Below are 25,000 nucleotides of genomic sequence, written 5' to 3'. Positions count from 1 at the left end.
GGGCGGGGCTTAGTGGGTGGTGGGTGGGGCTTAACGGGTGGTGGGCGGGGCTTACACTTGAAAAAAAAATATTTTCTTAGTATTTTTGTCTTGTTTTCTAAACATCTAAAAATTCATTCTTGAATTAAGGTGAATTTACTTTACCAGTAAAGTGGCTTAAGATTCATTCTTGCTTAAAAAAAAAAAAAGTATCACAATTTAGTTAGTTTTTGCTTGAAACAAGCAACGATATCTGCCAACGGGGCGAGAAAAGTAATCTTGTTTAGCCTTTGAATTAAGATTATTTTTCTTACCCCACTGGCAGATATTTCTGCTTGTTTTAAGCAAAACTAAATTGTGATACTTTTTTTAGAAAACGAGATTTAATATCTTAAGTAAATGCAACTTCATTTAAGAATTTTTAGATATTTGTACTAGAAAACAAGACAAAAATACTACGAAAATCTTTTTTTGCAGTGCACGAGGCAGTGGGTGGGATTTATGCAGCAGTGGGCGGGCTCAGGACAAGTCCGTGTAGGGCGGGGCTTATGCAGCGGTGGGTGGGGCTCAGGGCGAGTCCGTGCAGGGCGGGGCTTATGCGGTGGCAGGCGGGGCTCAGGCGAGTCCAGGCGGGGCTTCCGCTGCAGTGGGCGTGGCTCAGGATGAGTCCGTGCAGGGTGAGGGTGGAGGCGGGTACAGGTGGTGCGAGTAGCTGCGCTCGGTGAAGGGCGACGGCGGGCAGCTCTCACAGTTCTCCTCCGCAGACAGGTACTGGCTGCGCGGCGTGGGCGGCGGCGGCAGCGGCTCCGAGTCGTAGTTCAGGTCGCTGGTGTAGCCCTTGACGGCGGCGCTGGACGCGTGCGGAGCCCTTCGGCCCGGCGTGTAGTCGCTGTCGCACACGTCTGTGCTGCAGGGCGTCGTCGGAGGGGCGAAGTGACGGTAACTGTACGGCCTGTAGCTACAAAACACTCGAGTCAGACACTGAATCATAAACCAGCGTTAGCATGACATGCGTGTGACGTGTCGTCCGTTACCTGTACGACCGGTGCGTCGACGGGCTGTTCGACGAGTATCCGAACTCCAGCGTGTACTGCGACCTCACTGTAGCGGGAGACGGAGGAGGATTCAGGATCTGGAATCATGGGAGAGAAAAGACTCGTTACAAAAGATGCTGTCATTTACTACCACAGACATACAAATCAAATTTAATATAACTGTTTTAAGACTTCTTAAGACTTTAAGGACCTGCGGGAACCCTGTAATCTAAAATAAAACAATAAATATAATAATAAACTGAATATTTATTTCACATATACATACTGTACGAACTAAAGTTAGTTTATCTATTAATATCTTAATCAATAAGAATTAGAGGTCTATCAATACTGGATTTTGCAATAATGCTGACAGTCAGGCAACAAGCAGATCATCGCGCTGATATTAATCAAATCTATATTCTTAATGTGTTAAATAGTATTTTTTATCTTTCCTTCCAATGACAGGCGACCCGGAGACAATTTACATCAAATTAAATGCCAAATATTCAATTCAAGTTTATTTGTATAGCGCTTTTCACGATACAACTCGCTCCAAAGCAGCTTCACAGACAATTTTAAGTTTGTACATTATATATAGGAGAAGGTTGTTAGTGGAGACTATGACAGAAATATACAGTAAAAATCATGCAGTTTGTTACAAATTACACGTAATCAAACAGACGGTGAACACTATTAACTGCAGTGATTATATGCTGCGATTGAACTTATAGCAAAATTTGGCAGATCATTGTGTAACCAAAATACCAATAATATCCATATCCAATATATATATTTTTTTAATAAACATGCCTGAAATGCACACTTATTTAGAAATAATGTTTTTGTTGGTTTTGATTGCTTCTATTGTCACTTTGGATCAAAGCGTCTGCTAAATGTAGTGCTTCACTGCTTCCAGCGGCTCATTCTAACATGAAGATGATGAAATGTACATATTTGAATACAAAGTAAACATTGTCATAATTCATCAACAGTAGATCATTAGCAATCATCTATTGGCATAAATTAGGAGTTAAATTACTTTAAGACCTCTTAAAATGATAATTAAGATTTTTATTATACCATTTAACACTGAATTTGCACTTTTATAAGGACCCTGACATGAGTGAAGACTGACCGGAGGGAAGTAAGTGCCCTTGGTGCTGGAGGAGCTGCTGGACGAGGCTCCGGTCACATGTGCGCGGTCATACGGCGGGCCGCTGCTGCCTCCCATGATGCTCAGCGAGCCGATGACCGATTTCCCGCGAGACATGCCTGAGAGAGAAACACACGTCAGCACTCAAGTTAAATGACTTAAGATATATTAAGTCTTGTTTTCTGAAAAAATTATCACATTTTTGTAGGTTTTTGCTTAAAACAAGCAAAATATCTGCCGATGGGGTAAGAAATATAATCTTAGGTCAAAGGCTAAACAAGATCATTTTTCTTGCCCCGCTGGCAGATATTTCTGCTTGTTTAAAAGGCACAATATGTACGTTTTCGCCGCTTTATGTATGGAATTCACAAATCATGTTCACAGATGAGGTAATGAATTATTTTATTATTACCTGTACCTTCCACAGTTATTCAAACAGCGAATAAATTACGCAGAGAAAGCGAGCGAGGAACATTTACATCGTCTATACACGGTTTGATGAATGAATACGAACATCTGCACTTTATTGTGTGTGATGAGAGAATTCGCTCGGGATGTACACTGAACAACAACTTTAATCTTTTCCTAACCTTCTTTTTGTTGGAGAAATGATCAAACTGAATGTCCCAACATGAAACATTACACGCTGTGCTCTAGCTTTGAGATTTTTTGGGGGTCGACAGCTTATAAAAACCTAGTTCTGGGTTTTTACAGCTCGTCACGCAGCAGCTTTTAGACATTGTTCTGTTGTTAGTTATACGTCAGAAATGACAAGGCGGCAGCTTCCCGTAATACAAACTCAATGGAGAGCGATGGATTGAGACTAGAGAGAAGCAGGGACGACTTCAAATTGGAATTTCTCTGGATTTACAAATCCTTGGGATAACGCAAGTACGTAAGTGCATAATATATTTCACACTGTGCAAGTGATTTTATAACAAAAATCTTACATATTGTGCCTTTAAGCAAAAACTAAACTAAATTCTGATACTTTTTTCAGAAAACACGGGTTAGAGTTCAGGGTTACTTCACCCCAAAACGAAAATTCTGTCATTAATTACTCGCCCTCGTGTCGATCCAAACCTTCGTTCATCTTCAGAACACAAATAAAGATGTTTGTGATGAAGTCCGAGAGCTCTCTGACCCTCCACAGACAGCAACACAACTGCAATGTTCCCAGGTCCAGAAACACGGTAAATACATCAGTAAACAGTCCACGTGACATCAGCGGCTCAACTTCAGTTTTGCGAAGCTACGAGAATATTTTTTGTGCACAAAGAAAACTAAAATTAAAAAAAACCTTTTAAAAATTCAGTTGCATTGCTGTCTGCGAGAGGGTCAGAGAGCTCTCGGACTTCATCACAAATATCTTAATGCGTGTTCCGACGAAGGTCTCACGGGTTTGGAACGACACGAGGACGAGTAATTAACGACAGAATTTTCATTTTAGGAGTGAACTACCCCTTGAAGTCATTTTCCCTGCAAAATAAATGCATCTCGATTCAAGAATATTTAGATATAAGACAAAAGCGCTAAGCAAGAGCATGGTTTTCTGCGCTCACCGGGCAGCGAGCCGCTCAGAGAGCCGGGGTGAGGCACGTATCCCAGCGGCACCGAGGACGGCCCGTGCACCACGAAGTCATTGGTCATGGTCTCGCCGTCGTCCTTCATCTGAGGACACAGGACACGCTGGCACACGAAATACACGGCGCCCACCACGAACAGCACCATCACCACACCCACGATCGAGCCGATGGTGTTCGTCGGAGGAAAGGACGGCTCTTCTGTGGCGTCTGAGGAACAAACCAGAGCATCTCTTACCTGCTGCTTTATTAACACAGCGGCGCTCTACAGGTCTGATGACTTGTTCAAGACCTTCTCGAGACCAAGTGCAGAACATTTAAATCAACTGAAGACAACACAATACTTCAAAATGTTCTCTGAATATAAATGTCCAGAGAGCACACTCTCCATTACTGCTTTAATTTCACCAAAAAATAGCTTACGTTTTGAAAAGCCTTGCAAACAAACACTAGAATATGGAAATAACGGTCACACTTAAAGCCTTTATGTATAATGCATTATAAAAGTAGTTTTAATTCATTAATTATGCCTTGTAATGCTCCTTATAAAGCATTGTGGAATCTCATGAATAACTGTCACTACAGTTAATACATTATAACACTCATCGGTTCATTGTTACACTATGCATTTTATATTCGGTTATAATTTTTACGACAATATCACAAAGCACATGATGAATAATTAATGCATTATACCCCTTAATAACGCATTATACATAAAAGGCTTTAAGTGCTACCGAAATAACTTTTAACTGCTCAAAAATGATGTTCTTCTTCAGTGTTTTTGAAACACTAAAGATTCTTAAATCAAGACACATTTACTAGAGATGCAAAATAACATCAGAAGTCTTGTTTTCTGAGAAATTATACAAAATTAAGTGAGTTTATACTTAAAACAAGAACAAATTTCTGCCAAAAGGTTAAGTTTTCATTCCCCATTGGCAGATTTCTGTTCTTATTTTAATCATAAACTCGCTTCATTTCTTCACTTTTCATCTCAAGTGAATGTGTCGTGATTTAAGCATAATTATATCGGAAATCAAGACGATAATACTAAGGAAATTTGACTGAATTGAAGACTCTCTGCTCTGATTTAAGACTTTAAAGGCCTTGATCTGTGGAAGCGTGAATTAAGACGGAAGCCAGACGTACAGCAGCCGATCTCATCCGAGTTGTCTGTGCAGTCCATGTTGTGGTCACACTTCTTGTGCCGCCCGATGCACTGACCGTTGGCGCAGGTGAACTGATCCACGGGACAGTGAACTGCAGAGACAGACAGGAAGTGTGGGTGAATCAGACAGGAAGTGGTTCACAGACTGCGAGGATCGGCCGGCGATCGTTACCTTCACATTTGTTCTCGTCCGATCGGTCCTGGCAGTTGATCTCTCCGTTGCAGCGCAGAGAAAGGTCCACGCACTGCTTGCTGTCGCACTGGAACTCCTCGTCGGAGCAGACGGGGCAGTCGCGCTCGTCGCTGCTGTCGTCACACTCGGCGAAGCCGTCGCAGCGCCAGGCCTGCGGGATGCAGTCCACCTCGCCAGACGCACAGGAGAACTGCTCCGGAGAACACGTGGGCGGCTCTGAGGACGACAACCAGCGGTTAATCACAGACCTTTATGACCCTGGACCACAAAACCAGTCGTTAGGGTCAATTTGTTTAAATTGAGAGTTATACATCATCTGAAGCCGAATAAACAAGCTTTTGGATGAACTATCCCTTTAACTCACTGCAGTAAATACAAGTGTGCCCCAACCCTTAAAGATAACTCGACACATGATTTTCAGCTTTGAAACCGTGTGCATGGAGAAGTCGAGTCAGATTTAGTTCTGCAGGAGGAAGTGTGTGTTTCTCCAAGCGTCTGTGATGTACCTCCGCAGGAGAGCTCGTCCTGCAGCAGCACCAGGTGAACGGGACACGAGCAGCGCGTGGTTCCGTCTCCTTTCACGATGCAGATGTGCGAGCAGCCGCCGTTATCAGACGTGCAGGGGTGTTTATCTGCACACACACACAAAATACGATAAAATTATGACAAAATACCCATCTCAACAATCATTCTGGTAAAAGCAGTCGGTTATGTCTTAAGTGAACAGCTGAGAAAGAAATCGGATGCGTTTCATTATATTGGATCCGTGCATCAGGTCTTAAAGGGGCAGCAGCCTAATAATAATAATACCTGCTGCTGTCATTAATGCTGTGTTACTTTACACTTAATTACTACATTTCTGTACCTATTCTATTTGTTTTGGTCTAATTTATAAAAAATAAGAAAACCTTGCAATGTGTACAGTTAGACTGAGATGCGTCACTGTTGCTCTCGTTGCTCTGATTGCTTCTATTGTCCTCATTAGCAAGTCTCTTTGGATAAAAGCATCTGCTAAATGACTAAATGTAATGTACCTGAATACTACAGACCTTATTTTATTTGTAACGTTGTTCTGTTGTATTCATCTATGCTTGTAGTTTGTGTAGCTGTTCACTTCTCTTTAATAATGTTTGCTCTTTCTTAGGCTAAAAGAGGCTTTTGAAGAAGTGCTTCTAGAAAGCAAAGGTACATTGAAATATTTTTATTTTCTTGCTGATCTGAAAAACGATCCGATCCGTGGCTCAAAAACCATACTATGATTTGTGATCGGCTGAAGCACTACCCATGATGCTCGGCGGGAGACGCTTACTGTACTCGTCATGTGGAGCTCGTGGACGGCGTGGATGTCGCTCAGAGAGGCGATGCGCGCCTGGATCTTGGTGCGTCCCTCGCGCGTGACCTTATTGATGCGCTCGATCATCTGCTGCTGCCGGTCGATCCAGTACAGGAAGTTCCCGAACACCGTCAGACCCACCGGCTGCAGGATGTTGGAGTCCTCGATCACGATCCGATTGGCTCCTGGAGGACAGACAGAGACCGGTTTAGGAAATCTGTCTGCATGTCTAGAGGACATTAGATCTCGGATGTCTTCACATTGTTTCTATGCTTAAATTCTAGTAAAACTCTTAGACTTTTATATGCTTTGTCTAAGCGTGCTTTAAAAGTATTGGACAAGAAACCCAACAGATATCATCAGTGTTTGATTATTAAGTACAATTGTTTTACTTTTGACTACTACTGCCTTCCTTTATCTGTGAAAACTTCAAATTCTGTCTATAAGTTTAAAACTAGATTGAGAGAAAATCCTTTTCAATGTTAGAAAATCACCAAAATCTTCAGAAAAAATGTGGGGCTCTTTTCTGGAGCATTCACCTTCTCTTATTGCAAACTAATTGCAATGACATGCTTTATTTTTAGATTTTATATTAATGATTAAAACAGCTAAATAGATCATCTCTGAGTTGCATGTTTTTTCTCTCACCGGACAGGTCGCTGCTCTCGATGCGCCTCAGGTCCATGTCGACCCAGAAGAGTTTTCCCAGCTCGTTGTCGACGGCCAGAGCGACCGGTTTGCCCAGATTACTGAAGAACAGAACCTCGCGCTCCGTCCCGTCCAGAGCGGCGCGCTCGATCTTCGGGGAGCGCTCCTGCAGATTCGTGAAGTACATGTACCTGCGGAGAAACAACTCTTCTGAGTTACACCATTTCTCAAATGTTATGTTTAAATATGCAAACGAGGCATTATCTTAAGTAAATATGCACTAATTTGTCACTAATTTGTAAATTCTTGTCTGATTTTGTTGTCATATTAAAGGTTTCTCCAGAAGAGATTTTGGATTTCTCTCTTTAATCACTCCATGAAACAGAAAATACTGTCAACAGACAGAAAACAAACATTTTCACCATATTTTTAGACATAAAATGTTGTATAAATCTGTGAACGATAAGCTTATGTTGGAAATGTAATAGGTTAGAGATTACAAGTTGCCCTGTTTATAATGTAGTTAGTAGTGTAACTATTTCAGTTAGTTTATTAAAGTAATGATTACATTAAATACAGTCACTGCAATTTATGAAAGAAATCAATTAAATCTGTTCAAAAAGGAAAAAGACGTAATCATTAACATATTCATAAGTAACTTTAACACATTTTTTTCTCAGTAACTGTAACTGATTACAATTACATTTATTTTGGGTTACACCTTATTTTAAGGTGTCCTTGTTACAGTATAACTATACAGTTAAGTACCGAGTAATATTAACATGTACTTACTATATAGGTAGGCGCGTTAATTATGCATAATTAATTGTTATTATAATAGTAAGTACATGTAACAAGGGCACCTTAAAATAAAGCGTTACCTTACTTTGTAACTAACGTAATTGTGTTACATGTAACTAGTTACTCCACAACACTGAATATGAACAAACCTTCAGAATATAGAGAGGAATAAGGTGGTGAATATAAGAGATAAAACTCTTTAAAGACATGGACTGGAATATCAATCTACAGACGCCACCTGATCAGTGCGTGTCTCACCCTCTCTCCGGATTGACCACGATGGCGCGCGGTTTGTCGTGTTCCCCGCGCAGCACCACGCCGACCCGAGATCCGTCCGTGCGCGTCACGTTGATGACGTTGGTCACTTCGCTGGTCCAGTAGATGAAGCGGCTGTAGACGTCGATGCTGAGGTCGTAGGGCTGCAGGCCGAGGTTGGGGCCGCCCATGGCGCCGGACACCACCGTCACGCTCTGAGGAGGAACAGGACAGCGCTCAGACGAGTCACGCGGAGCGACCGCTTCTTTTAGTCCTATATATTCACTCTCTGTTCACCCACTGACCGCTTAGAATGATTCCCTTCCTGACCGAATTATTTTATTAGTCTTGACAAGTAAAATGACGCAAGATATTATCTCTTTTTCTGAAAACATTTGTGAGTTTTTGCTTAAAACAAGCAAAAATATCTGCCAATGGGGTAAGAAAATTAATCTTAATGCAAAGGCTAAACAAGATTATTTTTCTTGCCCCGTTGGCAGAAAATCATGTTTTGCAGTGTACTTCTCTTTAACAGTTTAACGTGTGAACTTTATATTAGTGTAGTTGCTTTTGATGTGGTATTTTTTGTTAAAACCACAGGCAAACATTCCTCTTGTAGGCTGCAGATTTCTGAAATGTTATTCAGCTGCAACAGAACGCTTCTTAAAAGACTCAGAATAAAAATATTTGACATCTAAATGTTTTTATTACTTTATTAGAATCGAAACTAGGAATCGTTAAGAATCAGAATCAATAAGCAGAATCGGAGTCGATAAGTTTCAAACGATACCCAACCCTAGTCACCGACCGCTACCGTGATATATTGGGGAATGTGATCCGGCGCCGCAGGAGGTCCGGTCGGGAGAGCCGGGGGATGCAGGCTTACCTGGTTCCCGTCCTCGTGCGCGCGGCGGATGGCGTTCTGCTTGGAGTCGATCCAGTACAGGTGGCGGTCGAGCGGGTCGTAGTCGATGGCGCGCACGTTTCGGAGGCTGTGGATGGGCAGGATGATGTCGGGGCTCTGCAGCTCGTCTATGACCATGCGGTTGATGGCCGTCTTCTGACTGAACAGCAGGAAGGACGTGGGCGCTGATGGACACACACAGACACATTTAACCTCTCATCATCACACAGTGACCGTTACGCGTGCGCTTCTGACCCATAGTGCTGTGCGAGGTTAACTCGTTTATGATAGCTGGCGTTGAAATGGTCATCAGAACCCAAAAATAAACAAAAGATGGTGATTATATACGCTCACAGTGTGCAGTCGTCAGTCTTATTTTGGTATCATTATTAAACTAATGACAGATTTTGTTAATATTTTTAAAATCATTTCATATTGTTTTTACTTTAAATTTAACTGAAAATTTGACCAATTATATTCTGTTTTAATTAGAGCTAACGATCTAGCCATTGCATCTAACGATTATTAGAACAATTAATTGACTAATCATCGTTTATTTCACTGATTAATCAGTAGACTTTGATAATTCAGCTTTTGCAATTAGTTAAAATATTGAGTTATACATATTTTAACAAATAAATAAAGGTAATCGCTTCAGCTTTTGAAAATCAAATGTCAATTATACGATTAATTTATACAAATATTTGGCACACAAAATGATATGACAGACAGAGAAACTCTTATTCACCGTTTAATTATCTGCATGAATAAGTGACGCATCATTCTGCCGAACATCATCTTTTGTAAGTCGTATGAGCCGCATTTAAATCTAAACTCAAAACTTTATAGCTCAGCCGCTGTCAGTTTTTGTTGTTTCTGTCATTATTGAGAGGAAAGCGTGCAGCATATATTCACATATTCATCCAAACGCCGCTCAGCAGCTTCAGGTTCGGCTGCGTTTGCTCTGAATCACAGCGCCACACGCTGGCCAAACCGCATTACTGCAGGCCTTACATTAGATCACATGAGATCGAACCACTACTCCACTACAAGACTATTTTTTCGACGTTGTCGATAATGTCGACTAATCGTAATATTTTTTTTAAAACATGTCTATGTAGTTTTAATTAGAGAGTATATGTTTAAATTTGAAATAACATTATTATTATTTTTGTGTGTGTAGTATAAGTGAATAGTAAACAGGTGTTGAGAGTCGCACTTGAAGCGGCGTGGAGGTTTGGGCCTGGAAACAGTATTTCTTGCGTCACGATTAAACGAGTGCATTATTGTGGCATGTGTGATGTGAACTCGCTCCTTGATCACATGACCACTACTGCTTCAGTGTGAGGGAGTTTACAGTCAGCGTCACACACGGCCTGCAGCGATTATAAAGCCTGTTTTTACTCTGTCAAACACAGAGCCAGACACTCAGGGTTTCCAGCATCTGCCAACTTGGCTGCAGCTCGTCGACCACAAGAGCTTTAAAAAGAAAATTCCCTGCCTGCGATTCTCGAACAACGGCTCTGCGTCTCCAGGATGGACCTGGCAGCTCTTTCTGCGAGAAATCACGTCTGAGCCCAGCCAAACCAAGCGAAGCGGTACGAGAACGCACGAGCATCTGCGCCAAACACACACGGAGCAACGTGACGAGGTGAAACACCATCATGCGCTGAAGGAAACTCAGCTCTGAACCACAAACTCAAAAAATCTTTGGAAAATCTGGATCCCAAACCTAACAGGAACCAGACACACTCAAGGACATGCATATGTGTGTGTGCGTGTGTGAGAGTGTGAGTGTGTGTGTGTGTGTGTGTGTGTTTTGTGAAAAGTCAGGACATAGATGTGTATAATGACGAGGGTATGTCAGGTATTACGAGGTGAAGGTGATCTCAGGACATTGACCCATGTCCCCACTTTTCAAAACGCTTATAAATCACTCAGAATGAGGTTTTTTTGGGGAAAGTTGAAATGCACAGTCTCCTGTAAGGGGTAGGTTTAGGTGTAGGGTTGGTGTAGGGCAATAGCACATACAGTAAGTACAGTATAAAAACCATTACGCCTATGGAGAGTCCCCACTTTTCACAAAAACGAACATGTGTGTGTGTGTGTGAGTGAGAGAGTGAGTGTGTGAGAGAGTGTGTGTGTGAAAAAGAGTGAGTGTGTGTGAGAGAGAGTGAGTGTGAGTGTGTGTGTGTGAGAGAGAGAGTGAGTGAGTGAGTGAGAGAGTGTGTGTGTGTGTGTGTGTGTGTGTGTGTGTGTGTGTGTGAGAGAGTGAGAGAGTGAGTGTGTGAGAGTGTGTGTGTGAAAAAGAGTGAGTGAGTGAGTGAGTGTGAGTGTGAGTGTGTGAGTGAGAGTGTGTGTGTGTGTGTGAGAGAGTGTTAGAGAGTGGTGTTAGGGATGCTCATTTTGGTCAATTTTCCTGACCGACAACCACTGCACATTATCCGAACATTAACCGATAAAATTAGAATAATAAATTAGTATTTTAAAAAAAATAGAATGGACAAGCATCTGTGATGATACATTAAAAATACAAATAAATATTTTATTTTAACGTGCAAACAGCAGCATACAGAGCAACAGCAAACCCTGGATTCACGCCAATTATCACGCACCAGCAGCGCTTCTGAGAAAAGAGAAAAACTGAATAAAATAATATAAATAATGAATAAAATAAATAGGCTCACACTAAATACATACTGAATCAAATAAATATTTAACAAATTAAGATGACAAAACTAAAACATACACCGAATCCTTCTATGCGCTTTGAAGAACGTCAGACATAGCAGGCATACCTCGGTGTACGTGTCTATTTTTATTTTAGTAACATGTCGACATGCTGGATAGACTGGAGCGCTGCCTGTGAGCTGTTAGACCCGCGGCTAAAACACATCACAAACATCCCGTCAATTTGCGGTTCTGGAGTTTTCATCCACTGGACATTAGTTTCTAGTCATGGCGTGTTTGCAGCAGCGCTGAGCAATAAAGCCAATCACAGACATACAGGTGCTGGTCATATAATTAGAATATCATCAGAAAGTTGATTTATTTCACTAATTCCATTCAAAAAGTGAAACTTGTATATTATATTCATTCATTACACACAGACTGATATATTTCATATGTTTATTTCTTTTAATTTTGGAGATTATAACTGACAACTAAGGAAAATCCCAAATTCAGTATCTCAGAAAATTAGAATATTGTGAAAAGGTTCAATATTGAAGACACCTGGTGCCACACTCTAATCAGCTAATTAACTCAAAACACCTGCAAAGGCCTTTAAATGGTCTCTCAGTCTAGTTCTGTAGGCTACACAATCATGGGGAAGACTGCTGACTTGACAGTTGTCCAAAAGACGACCATTGACACGTTGCACAAGGAGGGCAAGACACAAAAGGTCATTGCAAAAGAGGCTTGCTGTTCACAGAGCTCTGTGTCCAAGCACATTAATAGAGAGGCGAAGGGAAGGAAAATATGTGGTAGAAAGAAGTGTACAAGCAATAGGGATAACCGCACCCTGGAGAGGATTGTGAAACAAAACCCATTCAAAAATGTGGGGGAGATTCACAAAGAGTGGACTGTAGCTGGGGTCAGTGCTTCAAGAACCACTACGCACAGATGTATGCAAGACATGGGTTTCAGCCGTCGCATTCCTTGCGTCAAGCCACTCTTGAACAACAGACAGCGTCAGAAGCGTCTCGCCTGGGCTAAAGACAAAAAGGACTGGACTGCTGCTGAGTGGTCCAAAGTTATGTTCTCTGATGAAAGTAAATTTTGCATTTCATTTGGAAATCAGGGTCCCAGAGTCTGGAGGAAGAGAGGAGAGGCACACAATCCATGTTGCTTGAGGTCCAGTGTAAAGTTTCCACAGTCAGTGATGGTTTGGGCTGCCATGTCATCTGCTGGTGTTGGTCCACTGTGTTTTCTGAGGTCCAAGGTCAACGCAGCCGTATACCAGGAAGTTTTAGAGCACTTCATGCTTCCTGCTGCTGACCAACTTTATGGAGATGCAGATTTCATTTTCCAACAGGACTTGGCACCTGCACACAGTGCCAAAGCAACCAGTATCTGGTTTAAGGACCATGGTATCCCTGTTCTTGATTGGCCAGCAAACTCGCCTGACCTTAACCCCACAGAAAATCTATGGGGTATTGTGAAGAGGAAGATGAGAGACACCAGACCCAACAATGCAGATGAGCTGAAGGCCACTATCAGAGCAACCTGGGCTCTCATAACACCTGAGCAGTGCCACAGACTGATCGACTCCATGCCACGCCGCATTGCTGCAGTAATTCAGGCAAAAGGAGCCCCAACTAAGTATTGAGTGCTGTACATGCTCATACTTTTCATTTTCATACTTTTCAGTTGGCCAAGATTTCTAAAAATCCTTTCTTTGTATTGGTCTTAAGTAATATTCTAATTTTCTGAGATACTGAATTTGGGATTTTCCTTAGTTGTCAGTTATAATCATCAAAATTAAAAGAAAAACATTTGAAATATATCAGTCTGTGTGTAATGAATGAATATAATATACAAGTTTCACTTTTTGAATGGAATTAGTGAAATAAATCAACTTCTTGATGATATTCTAATTATATGACCAGCACCTGTATCTGCTGATTTCACGAACGCTATCCACTCACCCAAAATGCGGTGTTCAGTTAAGTTCTGCTGAGTTCTACACGTTCACGAATTTTCTCATTAAAACAAAGAAATTAATGTAAATAAGAGATTAACTGTGCAGTGTAAAGCTTGCTTGATTTGTGAGATCGCGATGATGTACAGTAAGATGAGTGACAGCTTTCCAGAGATTATGAGGGGAGCTCAATAGGCTATAATCCATTCAGAATTCACATACATTCACTCACGGATTCACTCTCTGATAACGATTCATCCAATATTGCCACTTGCCATTGTGTTACGTACACTACATCAGTTACCTAAGTGAAGGTGAAGCAGGTGCTTGCTCAACGAAATATGTCTGTATGCCTATGCACACTGCACGTGAGTAAACAAATACTGCATTTATAGCATTATTTTTACTTTTAGCATGCAAAAACATTTGTGGAAACAAACAAACAAAAAAAACACCTTTTAAACCATTTTACTGATAGTGTTATCTTGTTAATTACTTATAAAGCCCTGAATGGTTTAGCTCCTCAGTACTTGAGCGAGCTCTTATCACATTATAGTCCTCCACGTCCGCTGCGTTCTCAAAACTCTGGCCGTATGATAATACCTAGAATATCAAAATCGACTGCGGGCGGCAGACCCTTTTCCTATTTAGCACCCAAACTCTGGAACAGTCTACCTAACACTGTTCGGGAGGCAGACACACTCGGTCAGTTTAAATCTAGATTAAAGACCCATCTCTTTAGCCTGGCTTACACATAACACATTAATACGCTTCTATTATTCAAATCCGTTAAAGGATTGTTAGGCTGCATTAATTAGATGAACCGGAACCGGGAACACTCCCCATAACACACAATGTACTCGTTACATCATAAGAAGAATGGCATCTACGCTAATGTTTGTCTGTTTCTTTCCTAGTCTGTTTCTCAGTCCGTATCCAGATCAGATGGTGGATCAGCACCAAGAGATGACCTCTACAGCCCTGAACGTCAGCGGAGATCAGGACACCCAGATGACCCCCAGAGACAGATCCCCAGTGAAGACCTCGTCACCTAGACAGCCATCGGGACGAGACCACGGGAACCAGACGAGTCCTCTGCACAATCTGACTCAGCTACAGCTGGAATTGAACTGCGGGTTTCGTCTGGTCAGAGGAGAACTGACCCCTGACTGAGCCTGGTTTCTCCCAAGGTTTTTTCTCCATTCTGTCTCTGATGGAGTTCTGGTTCCTCTGGCTCGCTCAGTTGGGGACACAATTTCCAGTGATATCATCGACTTGATTGCACAGATACTATTTAAACTGAACTGAGCTGGACGATGACATCACTGAATTGAATAATGAAATGCCTTTAACTGAAAATTGCGTGTTTAATCTCGTCATTTTACATTAGAGACACACTATTTTCCTATTTTGATACTGTGAAGTTGCTTTGACAATCTGTATTGTTAAAAGCGCTGTAAATAAAGATGACTTGACTATTAATCGGTTAAAAATCTTACTTTTGGTTAAAGGTTAAACGGTAAATATGAGCATCCCTCAGTGTGTGTGTGTGTGTGTGTGTTCCTGTTTTTCTATTCAGGTGGGGACTTAAATCTGAATACACACAGACTCATGGGGACTCGTGTCACGGGTAAACAAGCTAATAAATCACACAGAATGGAGTTTTTTGAAAATCTGAAAATGCCTGTAGTCTCCTGTAAGGGGTAGGTTTAGGTGTAGAGTTGGTGTAGGACAATAGAATATACAGTAAGTACAGTATAAAAACCATTACGCCTATGGAGAGTCCCCACAAGGATAGCAAACCAGACATGTATATATGTGAGTGAGTGAGTGAGTGAGTGAGAGTGTGAGAGTGTGTGTGTGTGTTCATTCGTTCACTCACCGCTGCAGGTCTTGTTGTCGTAGTTGAGGGAGTAGTGCGCAGGGCAGCCGCACACGAAGCTGCTGACAGGAACGGCCAGACACAGGTGCGAGCAGTGACCGTTGGTGGAGGCGCAGGCGTTCCAGCCGCCCTGTCTGGACGAGTGGAACACCAGGATGTCCATGACGTAGTCCAGGTGTCCCTGTATGATGGTGCGGTTCTGCCCGCTGGTCTTGTTGGCCCGTTCGATGCTGCGCTGGCTCCAATCGGTCCAGTAGATGTAGTCCTGGTACTGCGTGAGTCCGAACGGGTGCGGCAGATCGTCAGCGATCACCTCGCGCTCCAGACCTGAGCATCACATCACAATCAACTTTATTCGGCGGAATTTGTTGTGGTTTTTTAAGGTGGTCTTGGTACATACATACAGTCATGGCCAAAAATATCGGCACCCTTGCAATTCTGTCAGAAAACGCAACCCTTCTCTCAGAAAATTGTTGCAGTTGCAAATGTTTTGGTACTCACGTTTTTTTTTTGGTTTGCATTGGAACACCACAAAAAACAAAACAGAAAAAAAAGTAAAATCTGACAATTCCACACAGAACCCAAAAATGCACTGGACAAAATTATTGGCACCCTTAACTTAATATTTGGTAGGACCCCCTTTGGTCAAAAAATAACTGAAATCAGTGGCTTCCTGTAACCATGAATGAGTTTCTTACACCTCTCCACTGGGATTCCTGACCACTCTTCTTTTGCAAACTGCTGCAGGTCACTCAGATTTGAAGGATGTCTTCTCCAGCTGCTGTTCTGAGATCTCTCCACAGGTGTTCTCTGGGATTCAGATCTGGACTCATTGCTGGCCGTTTCAGAACTCTCCAGCGCTTTGTTTGTAACCATTTCTGAGTGCTTTTTGAAGTGTGTTTGGGGTCGTTGTCCTGCTGGAAGACCCATGACCTCTGCTGGAGACGCAGCTTTCTAATTCTTTGGTAATCATCAGATTTCATGACACCGTTCACACAGTGAAGGCATCCAGTGCCAGAAGCAGCAGAGCCACCTCCACCATGTTTGACTGAAGGGACTGTGTTCTTTTCTTTGAAGGCATCATTTCTTTTTTTGTAAACCGTGCCATGATGTCCTTTACCAAGAAGCTCTACTTCCGTCTCATCTGTCCACAGTACATTCTCCCAGAAGGATTGTGGTTGTGTCACAAACTCCAGTTTTTTTCTGGCTTTGTGTCAGCAGCGGTGTCCTCCTGGGTCTCCTTCCATAGCGTCCCTTTTCATTCAGATGGAGACGGATGGTGCGAGCGGACACTGTTGTACCCTGTGTCTGCAGATCAGCTACAGTGCCATGGGCTGTACACCTCTTGATGATATTGCACACAGTGAACACAGGAACATTAAGATCTCTGGAGATGGACTTATAGATTTGTAGTCTTGAGATTGTCCATGTTTTTCCACAATTTTTTCTCTCAAATCCACAGACAACTCTTTACACTTCTTTCTTTTCTCCATGCTCAGTGTGACACAACACAAAGGTTGAGTCAACTTTTCTCCATTTTAACTGGCTGCAAGTGTGACTAGTATATTGCCCGCACCTGTTACCTGCCACAGGTGTGTCTAAATACAAAATACAGGAGCATCACATGCTTGAAAAGCAATTATTTCTTACCATTTTGACAAGGTGCCAATAATTTTGTCCAGTCCATTTTTGAGTTCTGTGTGAAATTTTATCAAGTTTGACTTTTCTTCTGTTTTTTGTGTTGTTGCAGTGCAAACAAAAACAATAAGCACATGAATACCAAAACATTTGCAATTGGAACAATTTTCTGAGAGAAGTGTTGCATTTTTTGACAGAATTGCAAGGGTGCCGATATTTTTGGCCATGACTGTACATATCTGACATGAGAACAGAAAACATTTAAATAAGTGAGATTTAATAATAATAAATAATAATAATAATAATAATGAATCTGGAACAGATGATTTATGTACAGATTTGTGCATTATTTACTCTATATACAGCGGTTTAAATAAAGAGCTATGCATATGTATTTACACTCATCAGGAGAACTCATCACAACTGACACAAATATATGAAATAATATTAGAGTTTATATTTTATATAAATCTAGATTTATAAAAATGTATTTTATATACACACACATACATATATTTATTTTTTTAATTTTTGTTCATAAGTAATAACAAGTACATAAAACCCTAACCTCGATTATATATAATGTGAATATTGCATAAAATGAATTAATTACACTAGTTAACATGAACTAACAATAAAAAATACTTCAAAGCATCTATTAATATCAGATCATTTAAATAATTACTAATACATTATTAAAATCAAAAGTTGCATCTGTTAATATTATTTAATAGACCTGAGCTAACGAACTAACAACGAACAGTTTAATTCAATTATATTATAAACGCGTAAGTGCACGGATGTGCATGCGCAAACAAAATAAAAAATGCGCTGTGTAAATAAGTTCAGGCCGATCATTTGCGCTCAGATATGGTTGACGGCTGTTAATGCACAATTACCATCTTAAATCAATAAACTGTAATGCTATATAAGATTTCTATTCGAACTGAAAGCATAAATCTAGGCAACATGCTCCGGTTTATAAAAGCACAATGCAAAACTGTGACATTCCATTCACTGAAGCTTTTCAATCGGCAGCGCATATACTTACTGGAAACCCACCAAAATAAAAGCTTGCGATTTTACATTTGAAAATGATGAAAATTCATAAAAAATTTAAATTTCATTTTATTTTTAAGTTTACTATAAAATAATTAAATTTTTATTTAATACTCCCTTTTTATTTTAAAAGTGCAATAATATTATCACTATTATTAATTAATATTTTAATAGTTATATTTAATGGGTCACACTATGTGCAGCGTGAGGCCCAAACCAAACCTCCAGGCGCTCTTATGAGAACCAGGCTGAAGAACTTGCTCCCCGGGCTATAAATGTGTTTCTCACACTGTACATCTGCTGCAGACACACAGTCGCCGCTGATACACACCCAGCATGTTGGAGGACTCGATCAGCGTGGTGTCCAGGTCCGTCCAGTACAGCCGCCGCTCCGCATAGTCAATGGTCAGTCCGTTTGCACGGCCCACGTTCGGCACCAGAGTGATGCGTTCAGAACCGTCCATGGCTGAGCGGTCAATCTTCGGCCGTCCACCCCACTCTGTCCAGTACATGAAGCTGAGAGGAAGACCAGCAGACCGTGAGACAACGCAGTCCACGTCACATGACCCAAGCGTGCCGCTCCAGTCCTGAAAAGTGAAGCCAAAGCGCCTCGATTGCCCCCAGCTGATAAACCCTGCCCTCTCCGTGTAATCTAATGAGACGTGAGAAACTAAATCAAATTACACTTCAAATATGACCCTGGACCACAAAACCAGTCATAAGGGTCAATTTTTTGAAGTTTTGAAATTTATACATCTGAATAAAGCTGAATAAATAATCTTCCCATTGATGTATGGTTTGTTAGGATCGGACAATATTTGGCTGAGATACAACTATTTGAAAATCTGGAATCTGAGAAAATCATCTTTAAAGTTGTTCAAATGAAGTTCTTAGCAATGCATATTACTAATCAAAAATGAAGTTGATACATTTACGGTAGGAAGTTTACTAAATATCTTCATGGAACATGATCTTTACTTAATATCCTAATGATTTTTGGCATAAAAGAGAAATGTATAATTGTGACCCATACAATGTATTGTTGGCTATTGCTACAAATATAGCTGAGCTGCTTATGACTGCTTCTGTGCTGCAGGGACACACAATTTTTTTCCAAAGATGGTTTCCATCATTTCAGGTAGTTCTTATGCTGATTTATGTTCAAGTGTTAGTTTTTCTAATAAGTTTGCTTCTAACTAGTTATGTGATGCTATAAAAGCGGGTGTGGTGTCATGACTGGGTCTGTAGGAGTTTGGGCAGGACTTCACTACCAAAGACTCTGGCTCCGAATGATGCAAGATGACAGCAGCCATACTGACATGCTCTGGCTTCACTTTTCTACAGAGGAAGGAAGTGGAGACGCGTCGCCCATCTTTTTACAGTCTATGGTCCTGAGCGACTGCAGGACACACACACAGACACACTCTCTCTCTCTCTCCCTCTCACACACGCGCATACTCACACACACACACACAGACACACTCTCTCTCTCTCTCTCTCTCACAGACGCGCACATACACACACACACAGACACACTCTCTCTCTCTCACAGACGCGCACATACTCACACACACAGACACACTCTCTCTCTCTCTCTCTCACACGCGCGCACATACACACACACACACTCTCTCTCTCTCACACACGCGCACATACACACACACACACTCTCTCTCTCTCTCACACACGCGCGCACATACACACACACACACTCTCTCTCTCTCTCACACACGCGCGCGCATACTCACACACACACACACACACACACTGACACGCTCACTCTCTCTCTCTCTCTCCCTCTCACACACACGCGCGCATACTCACACACACACACACACACACACACACACACACACTCTCTCGCTCTCTCTCACACGCGCGCACACACACACACGCGCGCACACACACACACACACACACACGTACCCTTCAGCCGGGTCCAGTGCCAGCGCTCGAGGGCTGTCCAGATCCTTCCACACCAGCACCTGTCTGTGCTGTCCGTCCAGTTTGGCCACCTCGATGCGGTTGGTCCCGGTGTCGGCCCAGTACAGGTTCTTGCCCAGCCAGTCCACAGCCATTCCCTCGGGATAGTCCAGACCGAACTCCACCACGTGCTCCAGAGCGCTGCCGTTCATGAACGCACGACTGATGGTCTGAGGAGCAGCAGAAACCATCAGATCAAACACACACCGCTGACAAGTGAGGAGAATGAGACGAACATCCCCAGCAGCAACAACAGAGAGAGAGAGACGGTGTGTCGCACCCCAGATGCCTCGTTAGAGAAACGAGCAGATACTCCACATGAGATCAGCAGGAGCAGCTGTAAGACCTCGAGCAACACACACACTCCCTCTCTCTCTGAGGACTGAATATCTGCTGAATATCAGAGTGTTTCTGCTTGCATTTAGTGTAAATGTTTCATAAACGTCTCTTTCAGTCAGAAAGCTCAGGATTTAAACTGTACTCAGACTCTTACACATCCGCAGTGTTCGGTAGTTTGTAGTTTAACTACTCTTTCACAGCTCCTCAACAGCTTGTTAGCTGAATTGTTGACATGCTTCTAGCAGCTACAGTTTAATTTTATTCAAAATATGCAATTTGGTTCAGATGCTGATATGTATATAATGAGATTCTAATGCGTGTAATGTAAATCAAAGAGATCTTTATAACAGTACAGCAGATACTGACATAAAACGCTATACATGCAGGGCTCTAGACTAACCCTAGACTTGCAACAATTGTTTGAGAATGTGCAAGTTATAATTTTACGTGGTCGCATCTACGCAGCTCCAACGCGTCTGCTCCATACAGCAGCAGCAAAAACACGAATATTGAGGAAACGATGGCATACGGAGGATTTAAAGTAAAGTAAAAGACCGCTTCTTAAACCAGAGAAGATGAACATGTTTATATTCTTGTGGAAAAACATGCAAGCCCCGTCACTGACAGACAGTTTACTTTGGAAATCTTTGCCGTTTTCCTCACGTTACGCTATGGAGGCTCTTTTATTTATGTATTTTTTATTCGACTCCTCAGTGTTTGCTAAACATTCTGTAATTTATTAGTCTGGATATAATACAGCATGTGGTGTATGCCATGCCTCGTCTTATTCGTTTGTTAATAAGCGTTATGGAAGCTAGTTTGTCAAGTAATTACACGGTTTTATTGAACCACACACCAATATGCCTACAATATGAACATAACCAACAGACCATTATTATAACAAACAGCGTTCCAGCAGAGACGCCAGCGGCCTGATGTTTCACTTTACAGCGTGATTCAGCGACGTTTAAATCCGTTTCATTTCACATACAAACTCAGAGCGAGGGTTTAAACGTTTATTCTGAAATCGATGTACAACAAATCGCATATAGAAATATGTTGATGTATTCTCCTGTGTTGGTATAGGTTTATAAATGATTTACGTTACAAATCTAGTGCGATAATGCACACAGTTTTCGGAGATGACTGTTGAGTAACCCACACTCACAGCACACAGCGCCTCACACACACAGGCTTTACTGGACAGTTACCGTCAGAGATCATGTGTGAACGGGACCTTTTTTAAATGTCGTTCTGACAATCATATTGTTTTTATGGAGATGACGTGATCACTATGAGCCGTTTACAAAGCTCCGCTGCTTTTGAAATAGCTTTTCTATGTAAATATGCGCTAGACTAGACTGACATCTTTGACCACTGCGCCTCGCGCTCGAGACCCAGGCTTCTTCTCCACTCATCAGGGCTGCGGCTCTGGACACTATTATGTGCATCTTGTGTCTAAAAGCAAGAACTTCTGATTGGCTAGTAATGTTAGTTTGGTTGAGAGTGAAAGCTGTGCTCCTCTCATGCCATTGGTAGGCGAACTCGAACATGATAATCAACAAATCTTTTTATTTATTTTTCACAGCCGAACGCCGCACGCCGGAGATCCAGCACGGTGCCGGAGAACTTTAAGCCCCGAGTTCATCAGCACGCATTGATTAATCCCATGTTGTAGCAAAAAATTATATAAAGTGTGACCAAATTATGTACTCTTGCAACAAACTGAGAAAGTTAGACGCAAAAGATCAACCAGTGGGTAGAATATCAGCGGTCGCTCTCTCTCTCCAGTAATATGTCTCAGTAAGATGAGATTAAAGTGATCCAAACATATAATGCAATGCTGATTGAGAGATGAAGAAATAAAGCTCCTCAGAAGATGTGAGATGAAGATCATTCCTCCGCTGAGGAACAGTGAAAGTAAAGCTCCTCAGAAGATCCTGATGATCAGATTTGAGCCGCACTGATTTTTCAAGTAAAGCTGAGCTGCTTCAGTCCAGTAAGAGTTCATCTGGAGACATGACTGCAGTTATTCTGACGCTTACTTGATCAAAATCAGTCAAGATTTGACACTGAAGCAGCAGCTGAAGCTGGACGCTTCTACAATTACACTAAAAGAGCTTTTACTGGGTTAATAAAAACAATAAGACCGATTAATAATGAGTGTGGATTCATTCAGCTCGACTCAGAACAAACCCTGAACAGAGAAACACTTGCCAATTATTTCCCAGCTGCGTCTCCAAGGAGCCCATTATGGAGCTGCGCTTCAGGCCTGTGTGTGTGTGTGTGTGTGTGTCTGTGTCTATGTCTGTGTGTCTCCTCACCTTCAGTGTTATATCGGTCCAGTAGATGCGGTTGTCGGTGATGTCGAAGTCGAGTGCGGACGCCTCTTTGACGCCGGTGAGTGGAATGGCCACGTTGTTGTTGTTGGTCTCCAGCGAGATGCGCCTGATGTCCGTGTGGCGGGAGAACAGCAGGAAGGCCTCGGGGACGATGCAGGTGCTCAGATCGGCCATGAGCTCCAGACCGATGGGACACGCGCACGACACGCCCTGCGGCTTATAGAGGCACAGGTGACTGCAGCCGCCGTTAGCGTGCGCACACGGGTTCACACCTGCGCAGACGAGATCCAGCTCAGCACAAACACAAGACCATGTGCAAGTCGTTCGATCTCATGTGATCTAATGTAAGGCCTGCAGTAATGCGGTTTGGCCAGCGTGTGGCGCTGTGATTCAGAGCAAACGCAGCCGAACCTGAAGCTGCTGAGCGGCGTTTGGATGAATATGTGAATATATGCTGCACGCTTTCCTCTCAATAATGACAGAAACAACAAAAACTGACAGCGGCGAGAAAGCAGCAGTTAAGAACGCATCTGATTTCTCTGATTAGCTCTGCAGTCCGGTCCTCCAGCGACGTCACGTTTATTTATACTGTACTTTATGCAGCTTTACTGTATTAAACATAAAAAAACCAAAGTCCACTTTTTTATTTAGAATTACAACTTGATTTTCTGTAATAAAGCAGTTCTCCAGTGCGGAGCTGCTAATGATCAAATCTTTGTATTAGTGGAAACAAATATTACATTAAAGTGATGGTTTGGTTTGCAAAGCTTGATCTAGCTCAGGACTGTTTTGATTATCATAACTCTATAAAGGTATTTTAAGAGAGATTATGTTGTGAATAAAATAGTTTCTCCAAAAATAAGGCGTCTTATCACTTTCCTTTATTTTGTTTCTTATCCTTATGACTTACAAAAGATGATGTTCGGCAGAATGATGCGTCACTTATTCATGCAGATAATTAAACGGTGAATAAGAGTTTCTCTGTCTGTCATATCATTTTGTGCGCCAAATATATTTATTTGTATATAATAATTATAATATGATTTTCAAAAGCTCAATATTTTAACTAATTGCAAAAGCTGAATAATCAGTCCACTGATTAATCAGTGAAATAATCGGCGATTAGTCGATTAATCGTTCTAATAATTGTTAGATTAATCGATTATCAAAGTAGTTGCTCTAGAAATCATCATTTGTCATTCAAACCCTTCTTCTGTAGAGCATAAAGATATTTTGAAGAACCAAACAGTTTTGGCTCCCATTGACTTCCATTATATGGACAAAAACACAAAGGAAGTCAATGGGAACCGAAACGGACGAGTTCTTTAAAGTATCTTTTTTTACAGAAGAGAGCAGCTTGTGCAGGTTTGAGTGACTCGAGGGAGGAAATGACATCACAGCGGCTCACCGAAGGTCTGGTGGACGTATGTGGCCTTGATTCCCATGAGGTCAGGCAGCTGGTCGACGATCACCTCGCGCTCCAGGCTGCGCTTGTGCACGCGCTCGATGCTGCGCCGCTGCCAGTCCGTCCAGTAGATGTAGTCGCCCAGCAGCGTGAAGCCGAAGATGTGCGGCAGGTTATCATCCACCAACACCCTCCGGCCCGATCCGTCCATCTCCATCACCTGCAGAACACCAGACACACTCCTGAGCAATCTAACACTGCTTTATCTCTCTCTATATCTATATCTCTATATCTATATAATTTTTTTTAATTATTATTTATATTTATGCGTGTATAAAGCACAGTTCTCCCTCTCCTGTGGGACGTTCAGTAAAGCTTTGTGTTGGCAACAGTAACCGAGAGGGGCGGAGCTTAGAAAAGGGTAATTTATAACATCTCTGCAAACAGAAGACGACATCATCGAGAACATGGTTTGAATAAACAGGAAATGCTGTGAAGCTAGTGCTCAACCCTGTATCCATGGAAACGGTTACCGTGGTTACTAATGACGCCAGTCACTCTGAATTTTAATCAGAGTGGCTTTAATTCAGCAGATGAATTAACACAGCTCACATTTAACTACAGCACAACTTAAAGAGTGAGAGTGTGTGTGC

At 42.0% G+C, this 25,000-nt stretch overlaps 1 protein-coding gene across 1 annotated transcript in view; it reads right to left on the bottom strand.

Moving 5' to 3' along the window:
• lrp6 (low density lipoprotein receptor-related protein 6) overlaps positions 1 to 25,000 on the bottom strand; it is a 52,495-nt gene that overhangs the window by 1,983 nt on the left and 25,512 nt on the right. Inside the window, exons 9-24 of the mRNA XM_058772188.1 lie at positions 24,351 to 24,567; positions 22,925 to 23,214; positions 20,205 to 20,431; positions 18,610 to 18,794; positions 15,582 to 15,908; positions 9,040 to 9,242; positions 8,157 to 8,368; positions 7,098 to 7,288; positions 6,431 to 6,634; positions 5,623 to 5,748; positions 5,096 to 5,332; positions 4,905 to 5,015; positions 3,732 to 3,962; positions 2,152 to 2,288; positions 1,014 to 1,111; positions 1 to 937 (exon numbers count right to left, since the gene is read on the bottom strand). The exon at positions 1 to 937 is cut by the window's left edge and continues 1,983 nt beyond it. Of these exons, the coding sequence (XP_058628171.1) occupies positions 637 to 937; positions 1,014 to 1,111; positions 2,152 to 2,288; positions 3,732 to 3,962; positions 4,905 to 5,015; positions 5,096 to 5,332; positions 5,623 to 5,748; positions 6,431 to 6,634; positions 7,098 to 7,288; positions 8,157 to 8,368; positions 9,040 to 9,242; positions 15,582 to 15,908; positions 18,610 to 18,794; positions 20,205 to 20,431; positions 22,925 to 23,214; positions 24,351 to 24,567 (3,297 nt within the window). The 3' untranslated portion in view covers positions 1 to 636. The remainder of the gene's footprint in view (positions 938 to 1,013; positions 1,112 to 2,151; positions 2,289 to 3,731; positions 3,963 to 4,904; positions 5,016 to 5,095; positions 5,333 to 5,622; positions 5,749 to 6,430; positions 6,635 to 7,097; positions 7,289 to 8,156; positions 8,369 to 9,039; positions 9,243 to 15,581; positions 15,909 to 18,609; positions 18,795 to 20,204; positions 20,432 to 22,924; positions 23,215 to 24,350; positions 24,568 to 25,000) is intronic.

The sequence above is a fragment of the Onychostoma macrolepis genome, chromosome 04 (genome assembly GCF_012432095.1).
Source record: "Onychostoma macrolepis isolate SWU-2019 chromosome 04, ASM1243209v1, whole genome shotgun sequence".
NCBI lineage: Eukaryota > Metazoa > Chordata > Actinopteri > Cypriniformes > Cyprinidae > Onychostoma > Onychostoma macrolepis.
This window is presented reverse-complemented; position numbering and strand designations above follow the sequence as displayed.